At 27.8% G+C, this 27,994-nt stretch overlaps 6 protein-coding genes and 1 non-coding gene across 10 annotated transcripts; 2 read left to right on the top strand and 5 right to left on the bottom strand.

Moving 5' to 3' along the window:
* Positions 1 to 2,667: 2,667 nt before the first annotated feature.
* Positions 2,668 to 4,199, bottom strand: LOC149033192 (uncharacterized). The gene is made up of 5 exons (XM_089170352.1): positions 4,065 to 4,199; positions 3,650 to 3,868; positions 3,366 to 3,557; positions 3,062 to 3,170; positions 2,668 to 2,879 (listed from the first exon to the last, which is right to left on the bottom strand). Exons 2-5 carry the CDS (start codon positions 3,862 to 3,864, stop codon positions 2,682 to 2,684), a joined length of 714 nt encoding a protein of 237 aa, XP_089026478.1. The 5' UTR covers positions 3,865 to 3,868; positions 4,065 to 4,199; the 3' UTR covers positions 2,668 to 2,681.
* Positions 4,200 to 4,333: 134 nt separating this feature from the next.
* LOC107069001 (uncharacterized) lies at positions 4,334 to 7,335 on the bottom strand. Its single transcript, XM_015325899.2, has 6 exons — positions 7,261 to 7,335; positions 5,865 to 5,943; positions 5,601 to 5,751; positions 5,286 to 5,477; positions 4,913 to 5,024; positions 4,334 to 4,830 (listed from the first exon to the last, which is right to left on the bottom strand). The coding sequence occupies exons 2-6, from the start codon at positions 5,938 to 5,940 to the stop codon at positions 4,609 to 4,611; spliced, it is 753 nt and encodes a 250-aa protein (XP_015181385.2). The 5' UTR covers positions 5,941 to 5,943; positions 7,261 to 7,335; the 3' UTR covers positions 4,334 to 4,608.
* Positions 7,336 to 8,541: 1,206 nt separating this feature from the next.
* LOC107068992 (uncharacterized) lies at positions 8,542 to 9,788 on the bottom strand. Its single transcript, XM_015325887.2, has 4 exons — positions 9,578 to 9,788; positions 9,272 to 9,463; positions 9,001 to 9,109; positions 8,542 to 8,819 (listed from the first exon to the last, which is right to left on the bottom strand). Exons 1-4 carry the CDS (start codon positions 9,667 to 9,669, stop codon positions 8,622 to 8,624), a joined length of 591 nt encoding a protein of 196 aa, XP_015181373.2. The 5' UTR covers positions 9,670 to 9,788; the 3' UTR covers positions 8,542 to 8,621.
* A 3,817-nt stretch (positions 9,789 to 13,605) lies between these two features.
* On the top strand, positions 13,606 to 17,170 carry LOC107069253 (calcium and integrin-binding protein 1). 4 transcript variants are annotated; one of them, XR_016175953.1, is made up of 6 exons: positions 14,862 to 15,014; positions 15,073 to 15,175; positions 15,407 to 15,554; positions 15,956 to 16,086; positions 16,355 to 16,572; positions 16,644 to 17,170. XR_016175953.1 is itself a non-coding variant. In XM_089170351.1 (5 exons), the coding sequence occupies exons 1-5, from the start codon at positions 13,717 to 13,719 to the stop codon at positions 16,463 to 16,465; spliced, it is 516 nt and encodes a 171-aa protein (XP_089026477.1). In that variant the 5' UTR covers positions 13,606 to 13,716; the 3' UTR covers positions 16,466 to 17,158. The 4 variants fall into 4 exon arrangements, 3 of the variants coding, with proteins under 3 accessions (XP_089026477.1, XP_015181901.1, XP_015181910.1); XM_089170351.1 differs by lacking the exon at positions 14,862 to 15,014 and adding an exon at positions 13,606 to 13,739 and having other exon boundaries at positions 16,355 to 17,158; XM_015326415.2 differs by lacking the exon at positions 14,862 to 15,014 and adding an exon at positions 13,822 to 14,647 and having other exon boundaries at positions 16,355 to 17,157.
* Positions 14,465 to 14,536, top strand: TRNAD-GUC (transfer RNA aspartic acid (anticodon GUC)). Its single transcript has one exon. It is a non-coding gene; the product is annotated as a tRNA-Asp (tRNA).
* A 109-nt stretch (positions 17,171 to 17,279) lies between the features above and the next one.
* On the bottom strand, positions 17,280 to 20,558 carry nopo (TRAF interacting protein no poles). The gene is made up of 7 exons (XM_015331811.2): positions 20,138 to 20,558; positions 19,658 to 20,029; positions 19,466 to 19,567; positions 19,275 to 19,397; positions 18,948 to 19,185; positions 18,424 to 18,564; positions 17,280 to 18,321 (listed from the first exon to the last, which is right to left on the bottom strand). The coding sequence occupies exons 1-7, from the start codon at positions 20,248 to 20,250 to the stop codon at positions 18,166 to 18,168; spliced, it is 1,245 nt and encodes a 414-aa protein (XP_015187297.2). The 5' UTR covers positions 20,251 to 20,558; the 3' UTR covers positions 17,280 to 18,165.
* Positions 20,559 to 21,075: 517 nt separating this feature from the next.
* Positions 21,076 to 25,115, bottom strand: LOC107071400 (bestrophin-4). The gene is given in 12 exon segments (XM_015330384.2): positions 21,076 to 22,380; positions 22,554 to 22,682; positions 22,775 to 22,926; positions 22,997 to 23,077; positions 23,137 to 23,163; positions 23,165 to 23,368; positions 23,701 to 23,858; positions 23,925 to 24,091; positions 24,150 to 24,284; positions 24,349 to 24,638; positions 24,726 to 24,892; positions 24,959 to 25,115. Coding segments are annotated over 10 exon segments (2,076 nt in total). The 5' UTR covers positions 24,528 to 24,638; positions 24,726 to 24,892; positions 24,959 to 25,115; the 3' UTR covers positions 21,076 to 21,536.
* Between the last annotated feature and the right edge of the window lie 2,879 nt (positions 25,116 to 27,994).

Genomic DNA, 27,994 nt, shown 5'->3' with positions numbered 1-27,994 from the left:
ATATTTTATACATGTGTATTTTATCGTTCAAAAAATTAATTTCATTATTCTAGTTTACTTGTAAATAAAAAATTATTTAACAAAATGATTGCATAATACCAAAGAATAAAATATATGAATAAATAAATGTGCCTATAATTATAAAAGTGGTCTCAGTCACAATATATAAGAATAAATTAAAATTAAATTATAATTATAATAATAAAAAAAATATAATAATAATACAATAATTAAATATAATTATTATATTATTATATTTATTATAATATAAATTAAATTTTTAATTGTATCTTTTATTCTTTATTATATATGTAGGAGAGTTTTAAAATGTCGAAGATGTAGACGAAAAAGTAGTATTCAGTTCTTTTCTTTATATTTTATTTTCTGGAAAGGAAAACTCTATTCAGAGACTAAAAGAAAAGATTAGGAAGGCCATAAAACCATAAACAAACCTAAGAATTATCGAGATATATTGGTGCGATAAAAACCCTTTGTGTAGTATCGGGACCTTTGAGGAGTTTCAGATTCCTATCTAAGCACGTACGATACCATAAAAGAAATAACATTCCGATATTCTAGATCAAGTTTCTTTATGCATAATTTCCACTACCAAAAACCATAGGCTGTACCCGTCGGTGGACAATGGGGTGGATCCTTATGCTATTGGTCAATAAGATTCGTAATCTCCTTCCCTTTCCAAAGGGGTGTAGGTCATTTCTGATATAAAATATGTGCAAAGAAATAAGAAAGTAGCCTTAGTTAGTCATCAGTCGTAACAGTCGCAGTTGTATTATAAGTCGTTATCAGTTTTAAGAACACAGTCGCTTATCTAAGTTGTAATCGTAAGATTGTGAAACTATTATTGTAGTTCTTCTAATACTTGTTTTAAATATATCTTATTAGTAGGATTAAACTGGGTGTATGTTCACCTCGCACCTCTCACTCTAAATAAAATTCCCTACATATATATTATTATATTTATTAATTATAATTATATATTAAATTTTTATAAATATTAAATTATTTGTTTTTTTTATTTTTAATAATTCTAAGTGAATTCTATATAATATTGAAATAACAAATATTATCTGACGAATTCATTTTGGACAATATCGTGAAAATTATATTGAATTAATTAAGTTTAAAATAACGTGACATAAACTAACTGATAAACTCATATTTTTTTTTATAATTTTGATGTAAACCACTTTCATAATTATGGGTACAAATGTAAAGAAGTATTTGAAACTAATTATACAAAATTCAAATCAATGTCAAAACAAGAGTGTATGATAAACAAAAAAGATATTCGACGATTTGCGAATAATTCATGAAAATGTTTATAAAAAAAAAAACACACCAAGACTGTAAGAGAAAACGTTAAAGTCGGATATACGCAGCGATAGGCTCGAATCGCATTCCGAGAAATGGAGAACGCGCTTAGCCGGTCCTTGCTTGCGTGTGCCGTGTGGTAACGATTATGTCGGATGCTCACAGGAGAAAAGCCGTGTTTACACGCTCTCGTACGAACGAGATGTTGCTTGCTAAAGCGAAACAAGTCAGGACATGAGTCTTAAACAACACGCCCGTCGACTTACGTGCATATTCGCGTTTTCCTTTTACACTTCCCTTTAGGCTATTATTTTGAAAGTATATTATGAATTACGAGGTACCCCAATTATATCTGTTCTTATCCTTTAACGTATTAATCTATTTTCAATCTAGAAAATGAAATTCGTTTATATACAATCAAATAGTTTATCACTTATTTTTTAATTTATTAAATAAAATATATTAGTAAAAATTACAAGTAATTCGCTAATAAAAAAATAGTGTCCCTTCAAATCTTTTTAACATATTTGGAAATTAAAAATGGTCATATTGGAAGTAACTTTTGTTAAATGTACTCGTTTCATTCCACCGTTAACTTCTTCAACGAAGATGACTTTATATACTTGGTCAGAAAGCATGTAGAAAACGACTAGTATATGTAATAAATACGTAAGAGAGAAAGACAAGATGACTCACGACTGCTTAACGCGCTTTATAATTTATTATCTTGAATGCATCGTGTCGTACCTAGTGATCTATCGCAAGATCGTCTATTGTGATAAAAACAGATTAAAGAAAAAAATGATTGATCGTTCCGGATTAGTTAAAGGTGCTGTTACGATCCACAAGACAATTATTGCTTCTTTAATCACATGTCTCGATTTCGTTTGTTTTATTTTATTTTCTTGTTCATTTTTTTTATTTGCATTACGTTTCATTAAACAGGTCAAAGAATAATACTTTTGTGTAAGTGCACAAAGTATTATTTTTTCTTACCTCTATAAGGTAGCATAAGCAAAGTATATACGTATGTACGTATATATATCTTCCAGAGATTATGATAGTTATAACATGAATGAAAATATTATTTGAATTCTTTCGAAACTTCCATGGAAAAAGATATATACCATGTTATCATATTACATCGTACGATGTTATTTTCTTACAACAGAATTTTTCTTTTGTTATACATGATTGAAAGAATAAATAGTAGGGGACTCATGTAAAGTATTTTTGTATTATTAGTAAATAAAAAAAAGAACAGTTTTTTTTTAAACTAATATTTATTATAAAGAAAAATTCAATAGATTATAGAAATAAAAGGAAATCCTAATTTATATCTTCTTTTTTTAAATACGTAAGAGGTCCAATAATTCTTTGAGAGTTTTATTACCAATAACAAGATTTAATCTTTTCTCTGCAACTTCACTCATTATTACACCCGCTTGCGTTGGATATTTTCTAATAACTTCTGGTCCTTTTTCAGATATCTTTTTACTTACTTCCTCCGAACGTTTTTCGTCATTATAAAGTCCGGTTGCATTGACCTAAAAAAAAAAAAAAAAAAAAAAATATCAATCATCGGTATAAAAGAACATATCTGCCGGTAAATGACCAACTAATGTTATATCTTAAAAATAAATTTTCTAAACGTCAAATTTTGAAATACTATAGTTTCATTTATAAATAACATTCTTCATAGTAACAAAATAAATTGATAAAAACATACGTAAAGAGAATCCAAATCAAGTGTTGATGCAATACTCGCTATATATAACTTGTTATTTTTCAATCCCATACGACATTTGCAAGTAACATCCAAACCTTTAAGTATTCCTCTAAAAAAATTTATTAGAAATAAAAAATTAACTTAATAAATTTAAACAAATATTTAAATATATGATTAAATATATTGTCAGCAAACGATATTTAGTTAAAAGTTGTTGAGATACCAACAGAAGAGAATTTACTTATCTTATAATTTTCTACATTATCGTTGGTAAATATATTCGAAACGATTGATAAATACTCACAACAATTTTCCTTTTCCATAAACCGGATATTTATCAGCTGCTATTCCATCAACATCGTATTCTGATTTTACAACGATTTTTTCCCAATGGAAACCTACAGTTACACTTAATCCTACTAGGTGAAATTTACCTTCTTTGACCTCGTAATCAGATAGACCAGTCATGTGAAGATTTTTTAAATTAAGGTCAGCTCTTAAAAGATAGAAAATTGCACATCCAGTTTAAACTATAATTTTTGAAAAAATCTCATAATGTTTTTTAAATAAACGAAAATGAATACTTACGAAACATATGATAAAACAATGTGGTAGAATTCCTCTTTAACGTCATGTGGATCTAAGACAGGTATTTTGAGAGACTCATTTCCAGTTCTCATTACTGTTTTAAATCTTTCCAAAAAAGGTTTTAGGTCAGTAATATCATACTTTTCTTCTTGTTCGTATGTGTAAACAGAAGAAATAATCAAAATCACTGCGAATATTACGGCCGAACGAATCATGTTTCTAAAACAATTATAATTATATTTATTAGATATTTGAGTAATTTACGTTGTTATTATATATTACGTAGATCTAATTAGTATATAAACTTATTCACATTGCTTTGAATAATTGTTTAACTTAATGATCTATAATAATATATTCATTGAAAATACGCACAAATATTCTGAATTAAATGTGAATACCAATTTATACTTACAGTTTTACGATGCACCACTTAACACCAATTGAGAATTATTGATATAAATGTTTATGATGACCGATTTTATAAATTACTTAATATCATCATAAGATATCATAAGTCTAAAGGTAACAATTTTTTATCAGATTTGCTTTATCAAATTTGCTTTATCGATTGTTAATTATGACTTTATCGGAATTATAACTTTAACATCACATATATGTACAAATGCTTTTATCAAAATAAACATGACAGATTCTTTTGTAAATTATTTAACAAAACAATAGTTTATATTCATAATTTTGTAAGTCTTCTTTTATTGAAATTGTAAAATCACAAGTTGAGCTTGTAAGATAAGTTAATTACATAAAAAAAGGATTGGAAAAGTCTCAAACAAGAGACGAATTTATTTAAAAACATTTATCAGTTCAGTTACTTTTTTTTAGTCTCGATGGAAACTAGTTAAAAAAATATAATTATGCTATGGTAAAAGTAAAAATTTATTGTATGTTTTTATTATATAATAAACAAATGAAGATAAGGAAACGAATGATAGCTATGACTAATAAATTATTGGTTCATTTTCGCTTGGTGAAATAATTGATATTAAATCCCAAAGAGTTTTGCCTTTTAGTAACTTATTGATTGTATTTGTAGCTAAAGTGTTAAATTTTCCAGTTAATTCTTGTTGATAATCATCTATCAATTGTGGTATCATATCCGACAGGATGGTGCTTACGATCTTTGAAACAGGTTCATCGTGAAATAATCCAGTTATTTTGATCTAAAAATATTATTTGAATGTGTTATTATCGTCGTTAGATCAGAACGTATTAATTAATGATCTAATAAATAAATATACTTACGTCGAGTGCTTTAAGTTTGATAGCTGATTCGAAACTTCTTACAAATAAATCGCCATTATCTTTTATTGACAAGCCCATTGTAACATTTAGTTCTAAACCTTGTGCGGTTGCACTATTGGGAAAGATAGACAAAAGATGAAAAATTATTATATTTCAGATTTTTATTTTGTTTTAGTTTATAACAAAAAGTGTATAGTACAGATGACCCTCCTACAACACGGTTTCGTTATAACACAATTCATAAATTGCAGGAACACTCCCACAACAGGGCATCCTATAACACATAAGAACCTATCTACCGTGTTATAGGAAGATTACTTGTAGTCCCAAATTCATTCAAAAATCAAAAAGTAATTTCCCTTATAATACTTACTCGATTTCACCTAATCCATAAATCGATAACATATCTCCTAAATTTCCTATTATGCTGTAATCTGTAACCAATTTGATTGAGTCCCATTTTAAATGTAGATTAATTTTAAGTCCGATTATAGTGTAATCTGCTTTGATTGCCACGAAATTGGACAAATTGTCTGCCTGCATGTTTCTTAGATATCCTTGAGCCCTTGAAATAAAACAAAAATTGTTTTATTCGTTATCGATGATCACTTAACTCTACTTAATATATCGCACAATATCAATTGTAAGATTTCATTTAAAAATATTGTATCATAATTTAAAAACCTACTCAAGAAAACCCTTTTCTCGAATTATATATTCAGTTTGACGGAGTTTGAAGGGATCTAAAACTGGAATTCCAAGAGCCGAGCTCCCATTTCTCATAATCTCCCGAAGTTTGTCCACCGGGATTTCGTCATATGTTTTTTCTATATTAGATTCTTAGAAAATTGAATTAAAACAAAATTAATTTGAAAGATTAAAATATTTTTAAAATAATGAAAAATAATGTGGGTAATGTGTATAGTTTTTTTAAATATTTTGATTAACATACCCTGTGCATCAACTTTATATACAAAACCATGGCAGGATACGAAAATGGTCGCCAATATTATAAATACAGTTTTCATTTTCTGAAAAAAAGTACAATTTATTTATCATTCTAGATAAGTTTTTTTCATTTTATTGTTTTATCTTGTATAATAATATTTATTTATATTTTAGATCTTGACAAATTTCACTAGTTATATTTTAATTGCATTATTTGTTTTATCTTTTAATTTGGTAAATTAATATTTTAATTATTGCATATATTCTGAAAATAATATATTTTTTTATTCTTCCTTTTACGGAATCGAGTGATTACTATACGAACACTTTCTTATAATTATTAAGTGCTACCAACGAGATATAACTTTTTTACCACTTCTTTGAAATCAATTTACAATTACTCGTAAATAAATTTAATATCAATTATCTATTTTTTATCTGTAAGATAGTAATTCCAAAATTGTTATCAAATATTTTTAAGTAGTAAATTGTCTCGATCTTGATTTAATTGTAAAATCGTGCACGCAATTCTTACTCGATCAACGATACCAAATATTTTAATCTAAAACATTCAAAAGAAATAAATAAATAAAAAAATAAAACCAAATAGTTACGAGTCTTTTTCGAGTCTACTATTCTCTTGTTAAAAATCTATTATTTTTTATATTTAATTAACGCTTTGTGTTAGAATATTTCGAGTTTTATTAGTTTACACTAAGGTATTGAAATTATTCGTATCAATTGTAATTAAAAGAAAAAATAAATTAAAAAAAAAAACCAAAATTATAAAGAGATCAAAAATACACGATATCGCGCGCGATATCGTTAGAAATATAAATATATAAGCTTTTATCAAGATATCGTAATACGTATATTTTTTTATCGTCAAGTTATTGATAATAAATATGGCAACAAATAGTGTAAAAATTCTTGTTTTTAAATTGATTAATTAAATTCAAACAAATTTATTTTAAACAAATCTTTATTAAAAGATTGTCTGGACTTATTTTGTTCTTATCTTTAAATTCTATTAATAATTTTTTGGTTGGGAGTAATTTTTCTCAAAGTATAATATCTAATTACGTTGAAGAAATCTTTGATAATCGATAATATTGCAGATGTTAATTATTATCTATTAGTCTTTTTTTTTAGATGAATTTTTATAATCACCCATGGATAATCTTTATTATCATTTTAATTATGTAACGTATATATGTATGTATGTATGTATGTATGTATGAATGTATGTAGAATACGTTTATTATTTGACAGAACTCTTGCTCGCATGATTTACGAGTAATATTATCTGTTTTAATGCACAAAGTGTTTTGTTTTGTATTCTTTATCTTCGTAATAATTTTTTAATTTGGTTTTCTTTTTTGGTTAATATTAATACTTACTGTTCACAAATGTAAGACACGTCAATCGGATCTCGTCTCGATGTCTCGACTATTAAAAAATATATTTTTGTCATATATATACGCATAGGCAGCCAATATCAATCATTTTTTGAACGAATCTCGTTATCTGATTGGTATTGTGATCGTTTATCGATGATAATACCTTTTTTCTTTTTCATTTTTTTTTTTTATAAAAGTTGCATACGTCAATGTAGGCACAAGTATATTTAATTATACGTTCGATCGAATATATTTATTTACTTTTTTGTTACATGCATATTTAGAATATTATACATTATTTATATTTTACCTAACAAACAATATTATTAATGTAATATGTTTGCATGAAAGAAAATTTGATTTTCGTAAATTAGTAATTTTTTAAGTTGTATTTCTTTTAGGTTTTCTTGGATTCGCTGGTAGGGTGGTTTGAGTGATTTAGACATTCTTAAATATAGGTTGTTTAATTTATTTAAGAATATGGCATTATGTAATGGATTTAAGGGTTTGGATGCTATTGGTAGTTAAATAGTTGAAGATAATATTGTTTCTTTATTTCATTTATAGTGATAGTTTTTTTACTTTTTACCTCGGGCCTGATTTTAAATATATAAAGAATCTTCTATTTTAAGCATTGATGAACTTTCGTTTGAAAGGCAATAAAACGAAGAAACTATAGGTATACAACTGTACAGATAAAGATAGGAATGTGTCCAGCTGATAATAGATAAATAGAAGACAAATTCATCAAACGGTAGCTAACGAAAAATATCTTTCTTATATTTGGAACATATTTCAAACATTCTGTCATGTACAATGGGAAATCCAGTCTTCGTATAAATTTTACTTATCTACTCTCTTAAAGAAGTCTAGATATTTCAAATAGATTCAAAAGTTTCAACAATTTATAAAAGGATTATACTATTGAATGTTCTATCATATAAATTTTTCAGATTACGAGAATTATAATATGAATAACGTAATTATTCGAATTTTTTTAAAGTTTCTGCGAAAAAGGAAATACCATTTTTTATTATCTCGTACGATATTATTTTTTTTTCTAAGAAAATTGTTTATTGTTACATAGTCAAAAGAAGAAATAAGTGATTTATTGAAAATTTTTGTGCATTAGTAAATTAAAAGAACATTTTTAAATTCATGGTGTTACGATAAGACACAGACATTTTTTTCTATATCTTTATTATTTATTTTACTCGTTGAGATACATTCAGCAAAGAGTGAGAACAAGGCTTTTGAACCAATTCAAATTAAGGATTTCTATATACTAATATTTATTTATAAACAATAATTCTACAAATTGTAGAAAAAAATGGGATCCTGATTTGTATTTTTTTTTCTTTTTAAATATTTAAGAGCTCCAATAATTCTTTGAGAGTTTTATTACCAATAACAAGGTTTAATTTTCTCTCTGCAATTTCGCTCAATAATTCTCCAGCTTCATTTGGATGTTTTCGAATAAATTCTGGTCCCATATTAGTTATTTTCCTACTAATTTCCTCCGAACGTTTTTCGTCATTGAAAATTCCAGTTGCTTTGACCTAAAAAAAATAAAAATAAAAAATAGCAATCATCGATGTAAAATAATGCTGGTAAATGATCAACTAATGATATAATTAATAAATAAATTTTCTAAACGTCAAACTCTTTGACATTCTATAATTTCATTTGTAAATAACATTATTCATTATATTTATATAAAGTAAATAAATAAAAACATACATTAAGAGATTCCAAAACAACTGTCGACCTAATGCTCGCTATATATGACTTGTTATTTTTAAATCCTAGTCGAATATTGGCAGAAAAATCTACGCCACCAAGTATTGATCTAAAAATTCATTAGAAATAAAGAATTAGGTTTAAATAATTAAAAAACGTTTTTTATTATACGATGGTTCATAATCAGTGAACGAAAGATCGTTAAAATACAAACTGTTGATAATCTGAATAATCATCAGTAAATCTAAAAAACGCTTGATAAATGACTTACGAGAAATTTCCTTTTCCATAAATCGGAATTTTATTGTTTACGAGTCCATTAATATCGTACTCTGTATTTACAACGAGTTGATCCCAATGAAAACCTAAAACAATATTGAATCCTGCTACGTGGAGTTTACCTTCTTGGACCTGATAATCTGATAGACCGGTCAAGTGAAGATTTTTTACACCAAAGTCAGCTCTAAAAAGATGACAAATCATATATATTCAGTTTAAATAATATATTTTCTAACAAAATTTTAGAAGAAATTTCATATAATATTTCTTAAATAAACAGAAATAGAGAGATACTTACTTAAGGAAAGATAAATCAAATTTATAATTGCTCTCTTGAACGTCATGTGGATCCAAGACAGGTACTTTGAGAGACTCACTTCCAGTTCTCATAACGTACCTAAATTTTTCCAAGAAAGGTTTTAAGTCACTGACAGTATATTTTTCTTCCTGTTCTTGTGCGTAAACAGAAGAAATAATAAAAATCACCACTAATATTATTGTCGAACGAATCATTTTTCTGAAACAATTATAATTACATTTATTAGATATTTGAATATATTAAATATTATTATATTATGTTATGTTGATCTAATTAATATGTATACTTATACACATTGTTTTGAATAATTGCTTAACTTAATAATCGATAATAATATATTCATTTAAATATGCGCAAATATTCGAAAATAAATTTAAGTATCGATTCATACTTACAATTTTATGATGTACCACTTAACAGTACTAGAGAACTATTGAGACAAATGTTCATGGTGACCGGTTTTATAAATTACTGATATCATAAGTCTAAAGGTAACAATTTTTTTATCAGATTTTCGATTGTTAACTATGATTTTATCGAAATTATAACTTCAACATCGCATATGCGTACACACAAATACTTTTATCAAAATAAACATTGACAAGCTTTTTTCGTAGGTGATATAAAAATAATATTTTATATTTATATTTTTTAGGTGTTTTTTTTTATATTCAGATTGTAAAACTACAAATTGAGTTTGTAAAATAAGTTAATTGTATAAAAAAAAGTAGTAAATCTAAATACTAATTGATTTATAAACATCATTTAAAGACATTTGGTATACTATTTGTTTTTTTATTTTTCAATGAAATTTAGTTAAGAAAAATAATCGTGCCATAGTAAGTAGAAATTTGTTGAGGTTATTTATTTATAATAAACGAATGATGAAGATATAGGAGAAAATTATATAAAAATTTATTTTGTTTTTTTTGAAATTCTCAACTCGTACATAACATATTCAAATATTTTTTTGTTTTATCTTATAATATAAAGTTGAAAGTTTTCTAAATCCATCCATCAAAATGCATCGTTAGAGATAAGAAAAGAAACTATCTTGAAAATCTTATCGTTACCTCTTTATTTTGTTCTTTTTAGTTTAAATTAAAAATAATTTGTTGTTAAATTTAAACTTTCGTAATTCTTTATCTCGTTCTTTTTTTCTTGACACAAATTTGTTTCCAGATATAATACGTACAGATTGTTTGATAAGATCTTGGATAACAATGTATTTCATTGTTATTATTGTTGTATTGTATTTTTCCTATTGTACTCTATTTCATCTACTCCACACACCGATAAAAATTTTCTTCAATTTTCTGTCAAGCTTGATCAAATCCCATATTAAATGTAGATCTATTTTTACTCCAATTAGACTAAAGTCTACTTTGATTATCTTGAAAGTGGACAACTTGTCTACCTACAAGTTTTTCAGATAATATAATAATCAAACGTTTTAATTATGTATAATCTTTGGGCTTTATCATTCTCCTGAAAAACTTATAATATTGTATACTTATAATTAGGTAACACTTTGAGTTTTGGTCTTCGAATGTTTCGAGATCAAATAGTTAACAATAACAATAAGTATTGAAATTTATTGGTACCAATAATCGTTAAAAAAAGAAGACAATGACTGAAATAATGAAAAAAAGAATTAGATAGCAGAAATGCATGATAACATTAGAAACTTAAAATATAGGTGTTTAACTTCAGTTAAACTATCATAATACTTATGTGTTCTTATCGTTGGCGTGTCATTGATAGTTAATGTAGCAACAATTAGTCTAAATTCTTGGTTTTAAATTAGTTAGCAAAATTAAAACAAATTCATTTTAAACAAATTGCTATCAATGGATTGTCTAATCTTATCCTGTTCTTATCTTTAGATTTTATTAACAATTTTTTTTGGGGGGGGGGCAATAATTTTCAAAAGATAATGTCGAATTCTGTTGTTGAAATCTCTGATAAACGATAATATTACAGATGTTTATTATTATCTATTTATTTTCTAGAGGAATTTTTATAATCTTCTATAAATGATTATTATTATCATTTTAATTATGTAATGTATCTATGTATGTAGATTACGTTCATAATTCCATATTCTTATTCGACTTACGAGTTATATTATCTATTTTATTACATAATATTATTTGTTATATTACACATGTTATATGATAGCAACGGTGTCCACATTGCTTTACTTAAGTAATTTGCTGGAATTTAGTAATCTAACGTTCCTAAGTCGTTAACTAATTTGTATTGATTATATAATAGTAAAAGTAACAAATTATGTATAATGATGATATGTATTTATTATATAATTTATAATTATTTACAGGTAGCCTTCCTACTAACAAGCTAGTCCTCCTATAACACGATTCATGAATTGCGGAAACCCTCCTACAATACGACATCCTATAACAAGGTTTCGCTCTAACACGATACAAAAAATTGCAAAAATCTTTGTACAAGCTAGGCTGTAGAAGTACAGTGTTGCGGAAAATATTACTTTTCATCTCCGTGGCCTGAAAACAAAAGTCACACACTGCTGGTCGGCAGTCTGCGTCAAGCCAAGGTGTGTTAAAGAATAACTTTTTCATCTTTAAGACATTAAGTTTCAGCCCCAAACCATGTACGATACAGAAAAAAAAACAACGTTTAAGAGGAAATTTATTTCTTTAGAAGTCAAGATACAAATCTTGGATCGTCTTTTGAAAGGAGAAAAAGCATCTCACATTGGAAAAAGCTCGAATTTGAATGAAGCAACAATCCGGACTATTAAAAAAAATGAAAAAGACATAAGAAGTGCAGTTGCTGCAGGATCTTTGACATCCGCAAAACGTGCAGCTCGCTCCCGGGCAACAATAATTGAGAAGATGGAAAAGGAACTCAGCATTTAGATTGATGATTGCTGTCAAAAAAGAATTCCATTGAATGGTAATATCATTAAACAAAAAGCACTCAAGATTTACAAACATCTTAAAGAACATGGAGAATCCTCTGTCAATCCAGATTTTGTGGCAAGTTAAGGTTGGTTCGAAAAATTCAAAAAGCGTTTTGCAATTTATAGCATAAAAATTCAAGGAGAATCTGCGTCGACTGATCGTGAAGCTGCTAGGACGTATCCAGACAAAATTCAAAAGATTATAGAAGAGGAAGGATACACAGCAGATCAGGTTTTCGATGTCGATGAAACAGGGCTTTGGAGGAAAAAGATGTCCAGTAGAACGTTTATATCGAAAAAAGATATGACTTTTGAGGACGTTCAAGGTTTATTAGTGGAAGAAAAAGTTGACGAAGCGGATTTGGAGGAAATGGCATTCGAAGCTGTAAATCAAATCGATCCTGAGAACACTAGCACTGATGAAGATTGTGCAGTTAATAATTTAACATTAAAAAAATTACAAGAAATCCTAAGTTTAGCTGAAAATCTCGAGTCATTTCTCTTGAATGCAAATCCTTCCAAAGAAAGGAGCCGAAAATTCAAAAGGGAGCATCAAAACTGTTTAGCACCATATCGAGAAATTTACAATGATCTGGTAAGAACCAGCAAGCAACGTAAAATTACAGATTTTTTAAAGAGGGAAGAGATGCAAGAACATTAAATGAAGAAAAAAGTTCTGAAAGTGAAGGCGATATCATTCCACCGAAAAAACATTCTCGGTTGAATTAATTGAGCAGTGACGACGAAGAAATAAATTAAATTAAAGTTATGTTAAATTAAGATAATATTTTTTGTTTTGTATTGTTCATACATTTATATTTTTAATAAAAATTAAGTTGTTTATGTAGAATTAAACAAAATTATTTGTTTTTAATAAATTTTCGGAATCGATTGTACAACAAACCGGACATTCGTAACGTCATAAAATCAGGCCGATTAAGATGGACCGGTCACGTGACGCATATGGGGGAGGATTAAATGGCGCGTAAAATATTGGTCGGTATACCGAACGGGAAAAGACCATTAGGTCCATCAATATTAAAGGAGATACAGGTATCGGTGACTTGTGAGGCACACACATTGCCACTATTGTAGAATACTACACTACTACAGCTAAAGGAATACACATCTATGTGAGATGTGAGAGTGTGATGAGTGAGAACACTTAAGCATGAGTGGGCCAGAGAGTATCGGGTATAATCAGGCAAAGGATAAACTATGTAATATAAACAGCCGAATAACGATAAAGAGAGCGTCGCCCAAGGAAGTAAATTAACCGTTTGAGTCCCAAGCAGCACGATCGCGCTGTTCACATTTTATGTTGAAAAAACCCAGTACATTTCGAGCATTGTAGACAACTGACGGTGCGCTCATATATATAAAACAAATGCATACAAGTAGCGCTATCGCGCTGCTTGGGTCTCTTACTCATTTAGAAAAAGCGCAGTTGCGCTGTTTGGGATTCCTCGACAGTGTTTTTTCAAAACCCCCTGGGAGTCAAACGGTTAAAGAAAAGAAAGTGAGAGGCAGTCATCGTTTAGTAGCCAACCAAAGAAGACGTACTATTATATCATTATTTTGTATCTTTATTTCATTTATATTAAATATATTGCATATCCGTGAAAAGAGATTTTCCTTCTATATCAATCTATTGACAACATCGCGGAAGACTGACAGAAGAAGGGGGTATATTCATAAGAAGGATGATATATTCTTTCACATTTATGTGAAATTTCAATTCGCGTTTATTCGCAAACGGCTGGGTATTTGCACCAAGTTTAAAAGCACAATGAATCTTTTCATGGACTGCTACAAGTGTGCCAAATTTAAAAAAAATCGGAAGTGTGACAATCGCAGCATCTCCTTGTCAGATTAAAAATTAAGTTTATTTACATTATAATCTTTTAATATAAATATAATCCTCGGTAGTATAGTGGTTAGTATCCCCGCCTGTCACGCGGGAGACCGGGGTTCGATTCCCCGCCGGGGAGATTTTTTTTTTATTTTCCAGATTGTTTGTTATTTTTATTTTTTATAATTACAATTATTAATATTCTATAATAATTATAATTTTATTCTGGTCTAATTGTAAGAATGGAAAGGTCTGTATATTTTTTGGTATTGTTTCTATATGTATATACAATATATTTATAAATGATACAAATAATGCATCCTAGTATATGTCAAAGCATATGTAATTTTTAATATAAAAGTTTAAAAAGAGATTGTTAATCTGATATGCTTGCAAAACTAGATAAAAAGATAAAATTATCAGTTATTGATAACAGATTTTCCAAGCGTAGATTAGTTGTAAGTGATAACTCTCTTTCAATTACATACAACGAGTAAAAGTGCAACTAAAGTCTAATTATTAATCATGGGCAACAGTAGTTCAAATCATATTCTTCCGGAAGAATTAATAGAAGATTACGTTGAATTATCATATTTGACCAAATTCGAAATAATTCAGTAAATATACCACATTATGCATTTCCGAATAAATTAATATTCCTCTTTTATTTTTTAGCATTTACAACCTTCTTAATAACTTAGCACCAGGAATCTTGTGCAACAATTTGCAACATCGCTTTACGAAGATACAAATAGATAAAATATTACCCCAAGTTTCAGTGAGTAATTTCAATCTGATTTTTTTTACTTCATCCGATTAACAATATCAATTTAACTATATAACAAAGTTTATATGAATTTCTAATAGTACTGATATAGATTTAATTTTGTTTAAAAAACTAAAACTATTATTTGTTTCACTCTAAATAATGATGAATTAATTAATGTAAGTAAAGAACATGTGATAAATGTATGAATAATGATTGAAAAATTTCTTCTCATTTTTTCAGCACAGTCCATTTAGAGATTCGATATATCGAGTGTTTTCTTCAAAACAAGACGAATGTTTAAGTTTCGAGGATGTTTTAGATCTTTGTTCCGCTTTTTCCAAAAATTGTCCCTTAAACGTTCGTTCAGCCTGGGCATTTCTGATATTTGGTAATTATAGTAAAAAAAATCTAATATTTTTGTTCGCTTTTTACTTTAATTTTTGCTATTTAAAATATTATTTGATCTCATCTTTCTTCACATTTTAACACTTTGTTCCTACAAAAAATTGTAAGTACAAACATCGTTACGATGTTAAATAATTTTGTTGCTTGCAAATAAAAAAGACAAACTTTTTCTCAATGGATGCGATCGATATAATTCTGTCACATATTTTTTAGTAAAATAGATAACATTTTGAAAATAATAAATAGATTTATTCAAAATTTATTTACAAAAACTCTTTTCGTGTGTTTAATTTTCATGGAATCAATATAATAATTTCATTTATTTTACATATAATTTTCTTTAATAATCAATTACAAAAGAAATAAAATCGCATTCGTTTTCAGATTTTGACGGTGACGATCAGCTTGTAATGGCTGATTTAATTGAAGCTGTAGAAAAATTAACTAGGATTAATGAAAATGAAAAAATCAGGAATCAACTTGATCATGAAAGTATCGAACAAGTGGCACGTATGGTAAGTGTCTGTAAATGAACATTGGTTTCATGGTTTTACATTTTCATAGAATATTTTGTTTAATTTTTGTTAGATTGATTTTCGGCGACTTTTTATGCAAACTGCATTGAAATAGTAAAAATTTCGAACCACTTGAATAGAAAATTCAGAATTGATCATATTGTGATCCACGCAGCGTAAACTCTTATTTAAATTAAATAATTAAACCATATTTTAAAAATTTCTCATTTAAAAAATATATTGTACTAATTGAATCTTAATTTTATAGATGATATCTGAAATGGATTTCACCGAAAATGGAAGTATTTCCCCTCAAGAATTTGAACGACTTGTTGCAAGGATGCCAGACTTTGCTCATTCTTTTCAATTTAATGTTTGATAACAGCAGATAAAAAATGATTTTATGTGATATCTTTTTTATAATAAGTCAACGCCTATATGCGATACAGTTTGAACGATCGTAAACCCCAGAAAGCACCAAATCGGGTATGCAAGGAATGGCTTTTTTTCTTTCATAAGTCAATGGAAGGATCACGGGTGTTTTGTATTTTGTATAGGACGTTGGATATTTGGTAAAATACGATGGTATTAATTTAGGTGCACATTGATACTTGTATCTGTCTGTTTTGAAAAATTCTAATGGATGGAGATTTGATGAACGATCCTTGTATTGATCACGATGAACTTGTACTACCTTTTTATTTAAAAAAAAAAAAAAGTTAACACGAATTTATAATTCATAATGAACAAAACTTTCCAAGTAAATTAAACAAATACTGTATATAAATTGTCCACTTCTTTCATATGTGCTAAATCTATGGTAGAAATATTATTTTGCGGTATTGTAAGAGAACGAACTCTAGTCTGTAAAGTCATCGTTGGATTTGGTCGTGGAGTGTACGATTTTTTTGGTGTAGTCCAACTGTATGATGGTAACTTTAATAAAAAAATATTATAATAAATAAAAATATATGATCTATTAAAAAAAAATAATAATTTCTTAATTTATTAAGCGTTTCAATATAAATAGGCAATAATTACTAACGATGATTCGTGAAATTTTCTCGTTCCTATAATTTTTGAAGTAACCTTCTATATCAGAACCTTTTAAGGAATCGAATTTTGAAAGATCGGGTCCCATAAACTGTGGCTTTAAAATTGGTGAATAGTATGTGTAAAATGATTTAGACATATTTAAAAAGTATATATTTTATTATTCGTAAATTTACAAAATAACGAAGAATTTATTTATTGTTTTATTCGCTATGTTTTCATGTTGATTCTAAAATTTGACATTTGGTAAAATAATTGAAGATATATAACGTGACAATAATTCAAGTCGATATTTTCTATTGAAAATTTTAATCCTTTTTTAATGAGTTATTTTGTACACGTTATATTTATTATTAAAATAAGACTACGTTGACTGCCGCTCGTTTTTCACATGATTTGTCTGCCACACCTATATGAATTTTTTATTATAAGATGCATATTTTGTCGAAATTATTTTTACACCTGATAAAGGGAGCTGTACAATTGTGATTAATGTATTATTTATATTAAGGTCACCAGTTCACATGTCATGCATATTTTCTTCGTAATTATAAAATTATTTTTGCATGTTCTATATGTCATTATTTTCTTCACTCCTATAAAAACAATGGTGTTATTTAAAAATTTATGAGTATCGATATTTATTCAAATTATGTATCTTTACTATTGATTGTTTTGAGGTCACCGGTGACCTACATGGCGCAAAAGCGAAGTCGTTTTGAGGTTACCGATGACCTACATGACAGTCAACGTGTTAATAATAATAAATAATTACAACAAAAATATATAATTATAAGTTGCTCCAATTTTCAACTTCGTAAATATCGACACCTTAATTTACAATGATTTTTTCACTAACTTTCCATTCATAACTTTCCATTATTCTTCAATCTTTCATTTGATATAATCTAACATATACAAGAAAATAAAGAAAGTTACCTACTACGCATATACATTTATAAATTATTATTAAATCTAATTTTAAAAAATAGAATGTTGAAATAACTAAAATATCATGGTCTAGAATTAAATAAGTAAACTAGTAAAGTTTTGATTATCTTCCTGTGGTTTCGACAAGTAATCTTTCATGTTCTGTACTTTAGAATTAGGATTAGGAAATTTATCGTATTTTGAATGACCACCAAAACCATCATATGTGATTGGACCACTTTTTAAAGATTCCTATAAAATATAATTTATAATAATATTAATGAGAAACAATAAATTTTTGTCATGAATAAATACATTTAACTTTTAATAATTAAGAATTATTATTATACTCACAGTAGAACTATGAGATAATCTTGGTCTTTTTTTTAAAATAGAAAATGTTGGTTTTATAGCTTTTCGTGTTGCATATTGTTCCTTTAAAGCTAAAATGCCTTTTGATTTAAGAGGAACATTAGGAGAACTTATTTCAGACTCCTGTAACAATATTATATTATTTTTGATTACCAAGTCTAATAATTAACATGTTGACCGCGCCACGCTAGTTTTCAAGAAAATCCCCGTAGGGCCGGCGCGCGCTGTTATACTAAGCTACATAACAATGCCGATATATAACGATACTGTGTAACACAGTTACTTATTGTAATAAAATATTACATTTAGAAAGAAATTCTTATGCTATGGAGAGTATAATATTTTTTGGATGGAAATCTTTCGAAATATTTACTAATATACCTTATAAGCACTAAAAAAAAGCGTCTGCCATATATGGCTGATATGGCAGTCAACGTGTTAAACATTCAATCATTTCAACCTCCAAACATTTCATATATAGAGCACATAGAAATATACTTTATTACCTCCTTCGTGATATTTGCTTTTCTCTTTTCAGCACTCTTTTTATCATTTTTGATATCCGTTTTATTAGTATTTTTAACTTCTTCTTTAGACGTTTTACTGGAATCTTGATGACTCTCTTTTGTTTTCATCGTATGTGATACACATGCTTTACTTTTTTCATTATTTTCAAGATCTTGAAGTTTATTTTGTAATATTACTTTTTCAGCTACACAAGCCGTTAATTCAGCTTCCAATAATCTAAATACGATATAAAATAGAAAATATAAAAAGAATATAAAAGAAAGTAAAATATTTATGCCAATCGAATGAATTTGATTCTAACATACTTCCGTTTATCTCGTTCTTCCAATAGAAAATTACGTTCCATAGAAGTTTTAGTAAGTTCCTGCTGTACATCTTGCAATTTAGTTCTTAACTCTCTCCGTTTACCCACACACCTATCCATTTCCCTAAAATCACCGGAAAGATAATTAATAATAAGAATTTATAAATGTTATAATATATTTCTTCGATATACCTTTTCATTATAGATACGTATGTGATAAGCGTACTGGGATCTTTTGTTTTTGAAACCATGTCGTCAACATCTTCGACAGGAGCATCCATTAAAAGTTGTATACTTAAAATATAAACGATAAACTTGAAACATTATTAAATTTTTAAAGTACGAAATAACATTTCTTTCATAACAAGATAATAATAAACATACCTTCGCAAATCTGTAATTTTCTTTTTCAACCTAGTTGTTTCCTGTTTAAGAACATCTACTTCTGTGCATTGTTTTTTAAAATACTTTAGTTGCTCTTTTAGGGCATGAATAGCATTTTCTTTCTCACGTACTTGACTTTCAGCTTTTCTAACTTCGCATCGCAGTTCAGAATTGTGTTGCTCCCAAGTTTGATTTTGTTCTCTATAATGTTTGAGTTCTTTATCCTTGATTAAAATTTGAAACCCAAGTTTATCAACTTTTTCTTGTAAGTAAGTTGAATCTTCAACGATGGTGTCATTAGAAAAATTAAAATATATTCTATGTATTTTAGATTGATCAGTTTTCTCTCGACACTGTGGACATGTTTTTGATCTATATGACAAAAAAAATACATAAATATAAAATTATCAATTTATGGAGCAAATAATATTAAAAGAACAAACTATTTAAATGATAAAAAACTAAATGAAGAGATATTACCTTTCCAACCACCTTACTAAGCACAAAAAGTGAAAAACGTGACCACAAGGTGTATTAAACACATCATCTGATTGTACTAATAAATCACTGCATATAATACAAACAATATTCATTTTAATCCTTAGAATTCACAAAATTAAATTATCTTTTTTAAAAGCACACAAGAAGAAAACGAATAAACCAAAATATTTATGTTTGTTGGTTATGAATGAAAATATATAATAAAGATAATCAAATGTCATTATACATCTGAATTATATATTTACATATATTTGATTTCTATTTATTTCTCTATAATGCAAATTTATATAATATATTTGCAATCTCTAGCACAACAATAATCCAATAAAAAATTCAAAAACAAAATAATGTTCTTTAGCTAATGACCAATCAGTGATCCCAGAGACTTTAGTTCGTTTGATGGACACAGGGGCGCAAAATTATCGTACGCGTACGATAATTATCGTACGAATGGGATCGCTGTTAAATCAACCAATGTAGTATACAAAACCACTTAGTATACGAAAACATAGATGGCGGTAGTAACAGATCGAACATTTAAATTAGTACATAGTACATAGTACAAAGTTGAATTGTTGTACATTTATAAATTTAATTATATTTGATTATATATAATATAATTGCATATTTTATTACATTTAAAGAGATATTCAGACGTTAAATATTTACTTATATATACATGGAACATTTATTATTATTTCCAGTGTGTCGACAACAAATTATAATTATTTATTCTACAATATTATTATTATTTAACTAATACAAAATATTAATCGTACAACTTCTTCTATCAGGAAATTATTGTGTTTACAATTTAAAAAAGTATTATTTGAATTACAATATGTACTAATTTATATGTTATATATTATACAAATATAATTAGTTTACAATAATACAGTCATTCCATAATAATACTGAGATGGAAACTAATGAATATATATATATATATTTTTTTTTAATATGTAACTCTTTGCCGACAGTAAAAAGATAAAATAAATTTATTATTAAAAATGTTCATTATAATAACATTATAAATATGTGTACGAAAAATGTTTTTATTTTTATTAATCAATCAAATTTGTTTTTTGTGTTTCCATTATAAATATTACTATCTAAAAGTGAAAAAAACACTTTATCAAAACAATGAAAATAAAGATATAATAAATTATGAAATCAGTGAAAAAATAAATAGATAAAGGTAATCATTTCATTTCAACTAATATTTAACATGAAGTAACAGACAAATAAAAATGCTAGAAGAAGAGAGATTAATATTAATGCTCAGCTTATTTAAAATCAGTAACGAGATAGTGCAGAAGGTATATAATTATGGAAAAAGAACAACCAGTCAAGATAGAAATGTAATATATGCAATTGTTTAAAGTTTGGAATCTTGTTCCGATCCATCTGAAGGGTCGAATTTATCCGGTTGTTTCACTTCAACTTCTATATTAGTTAAGTTCGGTGAACTCCTTGCTTGAGGTATAATGATATGCAGAGAAGTTGGCACATTACAGACGGTTTTCCGACGAGCCAACAATGACGGTCTTCTTTCGTGCATTTTCCAGTGAACACCCTTCTTGTCACTGGACCCACTTGAAGAATGTCTTTGAAGAAGATGCTTAGGATAACTTTCAATGGTTTCTCTGAAATTTGGTAGGTTTATTTCTTCTATTTGTGAATCCGAAGATTCTGCAGTATCCGTTGAAACAAATCGTTCGAATCGATCAACGTCTTTTACATTTTCCGCGGTATCATTGTCTTGGTCCTCGATATACCGGTCATCAACATTTTCATGATAAAAAGCAGTATTGGAAAATCCTCTGCGATTTTCTTGATCCTTAGATTCATCGGTGTTGTATGAAAAATCCGAAACTGGTGGAACGCATAATATTTGCGGTGCATTAAATACCGCGGGTGTATCGGGACCTCGAGGACTGTTTGTTCGTGATAAATTAGTAGCACTCGGCCAAGGTTGCAACCATATCTTCGAAGCCTTTGTTAATGGAAAGAAAGGCTTTCGATTCGAATCGATTCGTGGAGTTCCATGTCTAGCCATTGTTGAAAATTTTTTTATAGCACCGGTCAAGCGCCGACGTTGTGGATCACCTTGCTCAATTTCCCCTTGTTGTGATTGTTGTTCTTGATTATCTAACTGAAAAACCGTTTCACTATCACTACGATCCATCGGTGGAGTTGTTTGAGGGGACCCGCTGATCTGGCTGAAACAAACGAATCTAACTTAATAGAGTTCATATGTACAATTTTAATTTTATGGTAAAACTTACCCCATTGTCCGAAAATATCGACAACAAAAATATATTACACGCACATATCAAATTAATGAAAAATATATATATAATCGATAAATTAGTTAAACTAATTTCAATCTTACCGCTTTTCAGTCATTGGGCTATCAGTGCGTATCGCTAAACTAGCGCTGGATGTACGTGGTGTGCCTCTATGTTCTTCATCTTCTTCTGCTATTCCTGGTAAGAACATTGTTTGCTTTTCTTCTGGCACCCTAAACATCATTTAATTTTTTTGCTAATTATTTTCTCTCTCCGACTTTCAAAATATAACTATAAACAATTTAATAACCAAAAGATAACTTACGGCATATCTGCTACGCTGCCACGATAGGTCTTCCTCTTGTACGCTGCTGCTGCTTCGGTGTATGGTAAAATAAGATTTTCTGCATCAAAGTACATGTCTTTTACCAGAGGCGGACACCGATTCATTAAAGTGTCTACTCCCAAATATGACACCTAAAATAAACGCAAATCTTTTGTAAATTTTTAACAAGTAAAATTATTTATTTAAAAACATAATTTTAACCTTGACATGGCGATCGATAAGCCAATTCAATTCGAAATCCTCATCATCGTCGCCGAATGGATTAATCAATTGTTCAGCTACCTGTTAAAAATCAACAATTTAATTTCTGCTTCATTGTATTGTTGATATTTTGTCATTACCTTTAATAAACCCATGAAGAAAAAAAAATTGCAGTATCGTAAATATAGGACAATACTTGTCAATTTTTAATTGAAACTGTTTTTCATTTCCCTCAATATGTTGACGACCGACAAGTGCAACGGCAAAGAAACTGTACGTTGCAAGTGTCACAACTTGCGTGTAAACTAAAGGGATGGAAACCCAATCGTAACTCCATAAAAGTCCACATTTGGAACGAAAATCATTGAATTCCTATATAACAAATATTTCAAAAAACTTGTATATATATTTCGGTATCAAGATTTGAATTACTGTTAATACGAAGAATTAACAAAACAAGAAATCAATTTTAGCCGATAATTAATCGCAAAAGTTATTAAGTTGTACACGTTTAATTTGGAAAAAACAACAAAGTCATAATCGTTGAAACGTGACTATCTTGAAGTTTCCAGCCTTTTGACAGAACAAATAATTATATGAATAATAAATTTGTAAAAATCATTTTTTCTACGGAGGTCAAATAAATCGTACTTGATAATTTTCAAGAAATGTCTTCCCATCAATGAAATATGGAGTAAACCAACCTCCATAATAAGTTTTAAACCTTGGGCATCGGGCAATCGATGATTACGACGTGCTTCCTTTAACAGATTAATAAACCACGTACACGGAATCCAGTAAGTATTAAATTCGAGACTTGGTACCGATTGGAATAAATCCAATTCCAAAGCAGTCATGAAACCTAAAACAAATTCTAATTATTCAAATAATAAAATAGAACATTTTTTAAAGGGATATTTAACTTTACCGGAATCTACCACGTGATCAAGAGTTGGAAAGCGTCTTTTAACAGCCGAACTAATGGAACGTAATACAAGTATGAGAGAAAGATTTAAATATCTCATGAGACTTCTCCGCAACATTCGACCATATTCATCATCTCCGCTAATGTAAAGCGCAACTAGATGCATAACCCTGGCAAATAATCGAACAATTAGCTTTAAAAAGAAATAAATTTCATTTGAAAACATACTTATCTGGCCAAGGTATCGCGTTGTATTGTTTCCACCATCTGTCAGCTACGTGAGACACGTAAAATCCTAGTACGAAACTAAGTGGAATCAGATTGATGAATGTGTCGCAATAAATTACGAATTTCTCAAATTCCCTGTAAAAAAACAACAGTAATAAATGTTTTTTATTATAATTTGAAATTAATTGTAAGTGTGTACCTTTTTTGTGCATCGATCAATGCATAACGATAAATAGCCGATAGCGATGCAAACATAATCAAAAAAAGTAGAAGTTCTCTGTAAATAAGTTTGTAGAGGGAACCCCTCCACATAAGCAAAAGTCTGGTAAATCCACCGCTCGTGGAGCTGGCAACCTCGTATTGATAAGAGACGGTCATTTTTTATCCATTTAGAAAAATCTCGTCTACTCACGATCAAATACTCCCCTTTATTTTGCGTATAGTTATTCATACCCCTTTACGATTATACTTAAACTTTAACTATTTGGTCTAAGAATGTTCAAATATAATTATAAGATAATATAATAAGCACAGTTTAATTATTCATAATGAATTCCTTATCTTACATTATCTTACATTTTGAGATTTTGACATTTACACTGTTAGGAGTTCAACCATAATAATCGATGATCATTATAATTGAGTATAATGCACAAGAATATTTCGGTGCTAACTATTAATAAAGTAATATACAGTTCTGCCATTTTATCGTAATTAAATCGCAACGATAGGCTACCCTTTATCTGTAAAATAACAAATTAAATGATTTTTAATTTATAGAAAATAGCTACGTCTCACGTTCAACCTACCATTTGCAAATGTATCGCATTTTCTCGAAACATCGAAAATATATCGTGTAGTAATCATGCTATGACCACAGACGGTACATCCTGCACCTTTAATGAAAAATCGGAATATACATTTTCTTACTAAACATAAAATATTATTTATTATCATCGTAATTAATTTTATTATTAAATTACATTAAAAAAGATTGTTAGAATGAGAACAGAGATACCACATTTCAACAAAATGAAAGCTAAATAATTCTCGTAATAATTTGGTATAAACGTTTTTGCAATTAATCCTCTCATCTTATTATAAAATAAATTCTATTTGCGTTAACAGGTCTCATTCCTTCGTGTGTTGAAATTCACTAATATCGAATTTCGAGACAACTAGACATCTTGGAAAGATTTAAATGAGCTACGATCATATCTGATGCGAATGACCATTGCTTGAAGATAAAGAAACAACAATGAAATTTGTCGTTTAACAGACGATTTACAAGTAGATCTATATAGAATTATCTAGAAATAGTCTCGTAGCTCGAAGAAGTGAAATCGGTTAAAACCAGAAAGAACTAGGCCTAGGTCTTTGCGCCAAAGACATACCTTCTTACTTACATATATGTCTCTTTGTAACGACATCGTTTGTCTTAAAATGTAATCTAGCATTTATTTATTGACTAAATAGATCCTTAGAAGAAGAATACGTTTTTCCAAGTAACATTTATAAGAACTTAATAAAGATGTCAATTTACATTCCTTTCTTGAAATAACTTTATAAATAAATCAAATAAATGAGAAATAAATTTATATAGATATCATTTGAATGATACAAAAAAAATATTAAATTATTGACGATGAATGAATAAGAGCTGATACGACACAAGTATTTTCTTGAATGGCGGATATGTGATACAAGATGCAAATTATGTCACGTACCAGACAATCGTACAAGCAAAGTTTTCATGCCAATACAAATAATGTTGGCGTGGCTGAAAATCTTTTCTTATTTTTTCTTTTTTTTTTGTTTCTTTTTAATTCTTTTTACAGTTGCGCCGTAAATAATATTAAATATTAGGATTCGCGCCAGTATGCACCGTTGTTGATAAATATAACTCTCTACGGTTGTCGAAGTAGCCACTGTCTAAGTAAACACACAATTTACGAGAGAGATATCCGTTCGTAGGTGTTTTAAGGAACATGCCTTGTCTCGTTCGATTATAATCGTTCATTTTTCTAACATCTTAAATGATTTTTTTTTTTTTTTTTTTTTTTTTTTAAAGAAATTTGAATTATTCTGATGCTCAAATACAACTTAGAAAAAGAACAATTTTTCTCATTGAATTGTTTTCGATGTTTATATAATTTATTATTAATTTACGTGTTTTTGTTGTTGTTTAAGAAAAAGAAAAACATCTTTCAATTAGAATAAATTATCAGAATTTTGTTTAATATTCGCGAACTATTGTCTCTGAAAACACATTTCATCCGTTCATCGTACAAACCACTAACAAATTTATCGTCTTGGCACAAGAGACGTTAGCAGTCACAAAAAGAGGCCTTCAAATTTCTCATGTCTACCCGTGGCCCGATTTGCTCTCTTTATTATTCTTATTATATATCTCACGTTTCTCTACTCTGATAATAAATAAATGTATAATCTATATGTTCGAATGATTAAACAATTTTCCTCGTAGATTTCTTTGGATAAGTTTTCATAGCATGTATATGTGTGTGTATATACAGACAAATATGCGTGATAAATTTGTTTCAAACTATTACAAAAGAGATGCATAAATACACTTAAGATTTCTAATTTAATCATTTTGTTATCAATCATTTATAATTATGATAATAATAATTAATGAAATTATACTTAAAAAAAGTGTTATTGTTATAAAAATGCTAGTTAAAAGATTGAATTATTATTTTATTTTATTTTCTAGATATACTGTTAATGTTAATCCTTTTATTTTTTCAATAAATATAAAATAAATTACTATTATGTTTATTTGTTTAAGTATTAAGTATTTCTGATCAGTAAATAAAGTGAAACATTATCGGAAAGTATCCCGTTGACAGATTTATAAAAGTCAACCATTTGCGAACGAGTTGCAGCATCTGAATACAGATTTTCAGACGTATAAACCTTGAAATTAAATATATTTTAAGCTTATGCATATCTAACACTGTGAATTCCTCTGTCCTACGTTTTCATTTCGATAATATCGTTGAATATAAATAATTAACATTTTCTTGTTAGTATGGAAAAAAAATGAAAAGAAAGCATGGATAATTTCTTATCGATATCTTGCGTATGTTTTGAGATTGTACGTGCGAAATTGATAAACAAATTTGAACATTATTCTTATTGTAAATTATTATCATATTGTGAATAATATCAATCAAAAATAAACGAACACATCCTGTAAAATATCATCGTTTTTTAATTAATTTTAAATAATATGCACTTTTTTTAAAGCTTGTTTGTATAAATAAAAGAAAATATTTTTATTCAATTAGTGAAATATTGAGAATATAAAACGAATAATCCATTAGTGATTTTAATACAAACTTGTTAATTTTTAAAAAGAGTCGTAATAGAATATTAAAAATAATCTTTGACGATTCTTACTTCTTACTTCTATTATTAAAAAGAATCAACATTTAATTACTTAACTCTTACCGTTCATACCCACGTAGAAAGAAAATCTGTAGACATAGAATACTTTAATTGATCTTTGCTCAGTTATATAATTAACAAATTATTTTCTATTTTTATTCTATAGCAAAATTACTTAATCAAATCCAACATAAAACTGTTCAAATATTTTTTATAAAACGTTCAATTTAAATTTATATTTAAATAATATTTTAAATATTAATAACAATAGTTTCTTATGTCCAACTTCATAAGTATTTCATGAACGTGTTTAAACGTAATTCATAAGTGTTACACAATCTTTTTTCTTATCTAGATAAATTCACTATGATCTTTTTTTCATCCCAATAAAGGTAACAATGACATTTATGAGAACTTGCATAGATCATTTATTG

This window comes from Polistes dominula, unplaced genomic scaffold (genome assembly GCF_049000335.1).
Source record: "Polistes dominula isolate Pdom_NZ unplaced genomic scaffold, Pdom_raw_medaka contig_15, whole genome shotgun sequence".
Lineage (NCBI taxonomy): Eukaryota > Metazoa > Arthropoda > Insecta > Hymenoptera > Vespidae > Polistes > Polistes dominula.
The sequence above is the reverse complement of the archived record's forward strand: the minus strand, read 5'-3'. Positions and strand labels throughout refer to the sequence as shown.